Source organism: Ornithorhynchus anatinus, chromosome 10 (genome assembly GCF_004115215.2).
Source record: "Ornithorhynchus anatinus isolate Pmale09 chromosome 10, mOrnAna1.pri.v4, whole genome shotgun sequence".
NCBI classification, from domain to species: domain Eukaryota; kingdom Metazoa; phylum Chordata; class Mammalia; order Monotremata; family Ornithorhynchidae; genus Ornithorhynchus; species Ornithorhynchus anatinus.
The window spans coordinates 6,756,939-6,764,482 of record NC_041737.1 but is presented as its reverse complement, the minus strand read 5'-3'; the positions used below and the strand labels follow the sequence as shown (position 1 = coordinate 6,764,482).

The 7,544-nt window shown below is 43.0% G+C and overlaps 1 protein-coding gene across 1 annotated transcript; it reads right to left on the bottom strand.

Annotated features, from left to right (window-relative positions):
* Window positions 1-667: 667 nt before the first annotated feature.
* Window positions 668-5,841, bottom strand: LOC103170568 (putative uncharacterized protein DDB_G0291608). Its single transcript, XM_029072779.2, has 4 exons — window positions 5,782-5,841; window positions 4,390-4,419; window positions 2,441-3,033; window positions 668-854 (listed from the first exon to the last, which is right to left on the bottom strand). Exons 1-3 carry the CDS (start codon window positions 5,833-5,835, stop codon window positions 2,458-2,460), a joined length of 660 nt encoding a protein of 219 aa, XP_028928612.1. The 5' UTR covers window positions 5,836-5,841; the 3' UTR covers window positions 668-854; window positions 2,441-2,457.
* Between the last annotated feature and the right edge of the window lie 1,703 nt (window positions 5,842-7,544).

Here is a 7,544-nt window from a genome sequence, read left to right as displayed (position 1 = left end):
TAATGTCTGTTTTTCCCTCTATACCGTAAACTCATTGTCTACCAACTCTATTATACTGTGTCCTCCCGAGCGCTTAGGAAAGTGCTCTGCACCGAGTAAGCTCTCAATAAACACCATTAAGTTCAGAAGGGCTGACTGTGGGACTGCCAAAGTGAAGTTTGCTAAAGTCTGCTTTCTTGGAGTAAATCAGGTGACATATCTCAGCAGCCTTTATAGTTGCAATAGGCCAAGACCATAAATCCTGCTTCTGAACACCCTTACAGAAGAATACAGAATAATTCCTTCTTGTAAAGAGAGGCAGCGTGGCCTAGTGGATAGAGCATGGGCTTGGGAGTCAGAAGGAACTGGATTCTAATCCCAGTTCTCCTTGTCTTCTATATGACCTTAGGCAAGTCACTTTGCTTCTCTGTGCCTCAGTTACTTCATCTGGAAAATGAATATTAAGTCTCTGACTATGATCAACCTGATTAGCTTGTATCTGTCTCAGCATTTAGTACAGTGCCTGGCACATAGTAAGTGCTTAACAAGTACCATAAAAAAGAACACGAGATTCCATTAGTCTAGGCAGGAATAAACTTTCTGATCGTGTCTTTCGTCTGTAGTGGTGTGCCGTGTTGGGTTCGGATCTTGAAGGTGGATATTTTCTCTCTGGTTCACACATCTCTGCTCAAGTTCCTTTTAAAAGCCTTTATTGAAGAAGAGTCAACTTAGGACAATACACTTTTAATAACTGTGCACCACTAAGAAGCCAGCCCCCGATTTACCACGGTTGCAAACTCATAGAGATGGCTACGATTTTTAGAGCAGTCAGCTAAGACAGAGAGTGGGAAATCAGCAGGCGGTTTTTGCAGGATCTGGAAAGGAAACAAACACATTCAGAAATTAATTCTAGACAAATTCTCTGGTTCTTTCTGCGTCAATCCAGAGGCTTAACTGTTTTTCCCATATGTACCAGTCTCTTAATCAGTGGAATTTACTGAGTGCTTAATGTGTGCAGAGTATTGTAGTAAGCACTTGGGAGAGTACAATATAACTGAGTTGGTAGACACGTTCCCTGCCCACAAGGAATATACAGTCTAGATTTTGGGCCCCTGTGTAAATCTCACCTGTTTATTCTCTCCCAGGACTTTATACAGTGCTTTGCACACAGTAAGTGCTTATTAAATACTATGGCTACCACTACCAAACCCAGAAGAGTGTTCCCCATTGACTCGGTGTTGTGAATAGCCTACCTCATCTTTTCCTGGATTCTATTTTTTTTCCTAAGATGATATTTGTTAAGTGTTTACTATGTGCCAGACACTACACTAAGTGTTAGGTTAGGTACGAGTTAAAATGGACATAGTCCCTGTCCCACATGAGACTCACAGTCTTAATCCCCATTTTACAGCTGAGGCAACTGAGGCACCGAGAAGTTAAGTGACTCGTCCAAAGTCACAAGGCAGATAAGTGACAGAGCCGGGATTAGAATCCAGATCTTCTAACAGATACCAAACAAATAACAAATACCAACATTATTATCTCCTGACTCACAGGCCTGTGCTCTTTTCACTAGGCCCACACTGCTTCTCCATATTGAGAACCCTGCTGGATCATGGTGTAAAAGGTCAGGGGTCCTGATCAAAGTTACCATAACTGAATACAGCTGAGAATGTGATGTTCTAGGGGCAGAAGACATATCAGAGACTATATCAATCAGTCGTATTTATTGAGCGCTTATAGGGTGCAGAGTACTGTATTAAGCTCTTGGGAGAGTACAATATAACAGAGTTGATAGACAAGTTCCCTGCCCACAGTGAGCTAAATGAAACCATTGTATGGATTCTTCTGCACCGGATTTTCATCTGAGCACTTTTCAAGAGTGCAGGGGGACAGTTTAGAAAGGAAAAACTAATTCAGAGGTTACTCTATGCTGGGCTGGTGTACCTCACAGTCTTTGTTATAGGTGTAGAAGGTAGAGTTGAATTTGCTAGGTACGTGCCAGGGATTGGATCTAGCTGTGGACATTTGCTCCCCCGTGAGTTGTGTTGAGGAGAATTTCATTGCAAGATATCTGTGATTTCTTTTTGAGCCAGGTTAAAATGGAAAAGAAGACCTCCCACTTCAGGTCTGCAATTGTAAGGCAGCACGGTCTAGGGGGAGGAGCACAGATCTGACCTGCTGTGTGACCTCGGGCAAGTCACTTAATCACTCTGTGCTTCTGTTTTCATCATCTAGGTAATGGAGATAAAATACCTAGTTTCCCTTCTAATGAGATTGTGAGTTCCAGCTCAGCACGTAGTAAGTCCCTGACAAATGCTATTATCATTATTATTATTATTATTCAGGGGAGCCGCAAAGATAAGGAAAGGAAACCGTGGCAGATTGTCAAAAGGCACCATATCACACAACTAAGGAACGGAAGGCATGAATGCATTTTCTGCAAGGATCCATACTTTACCTCATCCAATTGCACTTTCAGCCGCCCACACGTTTTAAGCTGGTTGCAGCCCGAGTGGCAGTGATGCCAGCTGTAGAGGAGGGGCCCGCAGCGCCGGCAGGGACGGCGCGGGTCTTGCCAACTACCGGGGAAGTGGCTTTTGCTCTGGGGCCGGTACCAGGTGCAGAGCTAGTGGAGCTAGCCGCAGGAGTGGTGATGCCAGCCGCAGTGGTGGTACTGGTCACGGGAGCGGAGGAGGAGGCTGCAGGGGTGGTTGTGGCTGTGAGGGTCGTGCCACCTACTGGGGCGACACCAGCTGCAGAGGTGCTTGTGCTGGTTGCCATTGTGCTGCCAACGGCCAACCCAGGATCGGCTTGGGGGGTGATGGCTTTCATTCCTGAAGCAGAGGTGGTTCTGGAATGGGGAGTAAGGTAGAGTTCTGGTCTAGTAGTGGGGTGGGTGCGCGATGGTCTGTGGGGCCTATGGGGAGTATGGGGCCTATGGGGATAACGGGGCCTATAGGGCCCATGGGGATCATGGGGGCTATAAGGGTCATGGGGATAGTGCGGTTCCGATCTCTTGTATTTCAGGAAATGCTCATTGCTCTCACTGGACTGCAAAAAGAATAACACAGATCACCGTCAGATATGGCTTCTGTCTCTTAATTCTTCTTTCTTTTGTTTTTTCAGTGTAGCAGTTTAGCTCAGTCAATATCAATCAATCAACCAAGTAAAGACAGTGACGTCCTGCATGAAGCTCACAGTCTAAATAGGAGGGAGAAGAGGAATTGAATCCCCATTTTTGCATATGAGGAAATTGAGACACAGAAAAGCTAAGTGATTCTTCTAGACCCTGAGCCCATTGTTGGGTAGGGATTGCCTCTATCTGTTTGCCGAATTGTACTTTCCAAGTGCTTAGTACAGTGCTCTGCACCCAGTAAACTCTCAATAAATACGATTGAATGAATGAATGAATGACTTGCCCAAAGTCACATAGCAGACAGGGGGTGGAACCAAGATTAGAACCCAGGTCCTCTGACTCCCCGGCCTGTGCTCTTTCCACTAGGCCTTGCTGCTTCTCCATTGTCTCCTCAATAGTCTCCTCAGTTCTTCCTTTTAACGTTCTATTTCTTCCTTCTATGTGTAATTTATTTTATTATCTATCTCTCCCTCTAGATTGTAAGTTCTTTGAAGGCAGAGATCAGGTCTACTAATTCTATTGCACATTTCCAAGTAATTAGATTCATGCTCCATAAAGCATAATTATTCAATACAAACTATTGCTTGCTTGATTGATGTTTAGGCATGTTTTACTTAACTATGACAATACTGGGCCTCTCTTGCTCTTAAATCAATCAATCAGTCAATCAATCAATGGTATTTATTGAGAGCTTACTATGTGCAGAGCTTTGTACTAAGTGCTTGGGAGAGTACAAAATAACCACTAGTTATGTACAATAACCACAGTAATAATAATAATAAGAAGAAGAATTGTGGTATTTGTTAAGCATTTACAGTGTGCAAAGTACTGTGCTAAGCACCGTGGTAGATAGGAGATAACCAGATAGGACACAGTACCTGTCCCACATGAGGCTCACAGACCCTTTCGGCGGGGAAACAGGTATCCAATCTCTATTTTACCTTTGAGGAAACCAAGGCCTTACATCTCCTATGCCTAGCCATTCTAGTAATTTAATAATTGCTACCAACATAGCGTTTTTCCTTTTCTAATATAAAACTCTCAGGTAGTTGTTTAACTCCATCCCTTTTGATTTGCATTCAGTAGATAAAGATTCCAGTAACTCTAGCAATCCACTGCCAGAACGATTGCAGATGGAGATGGGACATTCTGGGAGAGATGTTTCCATGGAGTCACTTTGGGTCGAAGACGACTCGACAGCATCAATAAATTCACATTTGTGAGTGAGACTCCCAATGAAATGGTTTGGTCAAAAACATAGTATAACTTACACTCTCTTTGCTTTCATCTGCCTTGGCGGTCTGAAATGCAGTCCCAGAGAAACGGAAGAGGAAAAGAAAAAAATAGAAGTTAGACACACAGCAGAATATAAATGGAGAGTTTGTTGGTCACACATTAAATGATGGGGAGGAGAGAGGGCATACACAGTCATAGGTATTTTTTATTTCAGTGGTACTTGTTAAGCACTTACTATGGATGATACACTATACTAAGCTCTGGGTAGAAACAATTTAATCAGGTTAGACACAGTCCATGTTCCACATGGGGTTCACAGTCTTAATCCCCATTTCACAGGTGAGGTAACTGAGGCACAGGAAAATTAAGTGACTTACTGCAACAGACAAGTGGCAGAGCTGGGATTAGAATCCAGATCCTCTGACTCCCAGGCCCATGAGAGTTATTTTTTTGTAAGATTAATAACAGTAATAAAAATAATGGTATTCATTAAACACTTAGTATATGCCAAGCACTGTACTAGGCTTTGGGGTAGATACCAGCAAATCAGTATCCTGTTCCACTCACATGGGGTTCACAGTCTTAATCCCCTTTTACCGTTGAGGTAACTGAGGCACAGAATAGTGAAGTGATCTGCCCAGGGTGACACAGAAGACAAGTGGCAGAGCCAGGATTAGAACTCAGGTGATTCTGACTCCCTGGGCCTTGCTCTAGCCACTAGACCACATAGTGCAGAGTGGCTTTTTCTGCAGAGATCTGATTTTCCCACACTGGTTTTTTGTCCTTGTTTAGTCAGGCACGGCAAACACATGATAAACACTCCTCCTTTGCCCTTGGGCTCCCTTGAGATCCACATCCGACCTGTGACAACCACAGCCAATGCTCTTTAGGAGAGCAAAATGAGAGATTCCTGATTTGCGAGAGAGTCCTGATTAGTAGACATTCACATGCTCTGAGTTCCATGGATCATTCGTTGAAATGGAAGGGACACCTACATGCTGGGATTTTCCAGATTTGGCTAAAATTTGGCTATATTTTATCATTATACAAAAATGAAAAAAAAATGCTTTGCAATCTTTAAGGGCATTCTATTTTGCCTACAATAAAGCAAGAAAGTGTCAGGGAGGAGCTCCCACAGCTGCTAATTAGGGTGTGAGGAGCCTCTCGCCCCACATCCTCATGATTTTTGGGAATTGCAGATTTTTCTAGGTAAGATAACTACAAACCTAAGAGAACACCAGCCCTAGGGTCAGGGAAGTGAGGTTGTTAGTTGAGAGCCAAATGAGTTAACAGAATTAGAATCAAGTGAATCGGAGCTGGGTGTTTGGGATTTAGGAATATCACATTCCTGCTTGGGGAATCGGAATACCCAGTTCATAACCCCAAAGCCAGAAAGGGAAACCACCCAAACCCATAGAGGTTGTTACCAAGAAGCAAGCAGCTGCAGTCAGGATGACTGCGATCAGTATTTGAGTCTTCATTTTTTCCTGTTGTTCCCTAGAAGTACATTGCAAGAGAATTCTCTGTTAGTGGGAGACCAACCAGGACAGATTTTATCTTTGTTCAGTCAATACAACTGCAAAAACCACCCAGTCAATGGACGCTGAAAACCATTCTTTAGCTCTGATTTAGAGGTGACTACTGCTCAGATAAAATGAAAACTCTATTTGGATGCATGGGGAAGACAAAACGGCAGAGTTCAACACTTTCCTACCAAAGTTTTGACTATTTTATTATTGCGTGGATTCCTTCTGCATGGTTTATGTTGGGCTCCTGTCTGAAAAAGCCACTTTGCCGAGATTCTAACACTCAAATCCAATCATTTAGGATGAGATGCTATCAAGAAAACCCCTCCCAAATCCTTCTCTTGACTTTAGTATTCATTCACTCATTCATTCATTCAATGGCATTTATTGAGCGCTTACTCTGTGCAGAGCATTGCATTTAGCGCTTTGGAGAGTACAGTACAGAGAGTTGGCACATCAAAAACCTTCATAAACATTCAGTAAACAATTCTTTTTGGATACTGAAGGTTTATGAAGGCCTTTGATTGGACAAGGTCCCTGGTCTTCCTAACAAGAGTTTAGAAATTGAAGGTAAGTCTCTGTGAATGAATTCATTGTGGGAAATAATAATAATAATGAAGGCATTTGTTAAGCGCTTACTATGTGCAAAGCACTGTTCTAAGTGCTGAGGGGGATACAATGTGATCAGGTTGTCCCACATGGGGCTCACCGTCTTAATCCCCAATTTCCAGATGAGGTAACTGAGGCCCAGAGAGTGAAGTGGCTTGCCCAAAGTCACACAGCTGACAAGCGATGGAGTCGGGATTAGAACCCATGACCTCTGACTCCCAAGCCCATGCTCTTGCCACTGGGCCATGCTATTGCAAGGTGCAGGAAAGGAAAAGGAAGAAAACTACTCAAATAGTTTGAATTCACCTCTTTTGTAAGTCTTCCCAGCACTTTGCACAGAGTTTTGCCCAGTGTTTTTCCTAGCTATTCCTCTTTTTTGGCTTCCTTAAAGTAAAATGTCCCCTTTGTCCCAGTGAAGGTTTGCCCACAGCAGGTGGACTGTGAGTCCCATGTGGGACAGGGATTGTGTCCAACTTGATTATTATGTATCTACATCAGCACTTAGTACAGAGCCTGGCTTCTAGTGAGTGCTTAATAAGTATCATTAAAAGAAAAAATAAAAGACCATTTGCGCCAGAAAAACGTATCTCTGGAAATTCCCTGGAAATAAACAGAAGCACAAGAAATGATCAACAAGACATGAACAAATAAGAAGGATAAAGCATATAGCTGTCCAAACGGCAGGTGTGTGAATGGAAAACCGAATCTTTCTTTGGTTTAAATTGATGCGCAACAACCATAAAGCAGAGAGAGGAAACAAAAAGGGGCTTAAGGAGTACAGCTGTCTTTTCCCACTCCAGTACAGAACTCGCCAGCCAAATAGCTTTGGATTTACTTGTTATTCTTAGTATGCAATGCACGGTTGGCTTTACAGTTACAAAGAACAACCCAAACCAGTTAGACATAAACTATCTCACACTACCAAAGACATTATTCACCAGGTCAGAAGAGAATCATTATCCCACTGAAATTAAGTTATAAGTTTCTCAACCATAACAATTTGGAGCTAAAATATCTCAGATTCAGTCAGATAGTAGCCTTCATCTTGCAGTGGG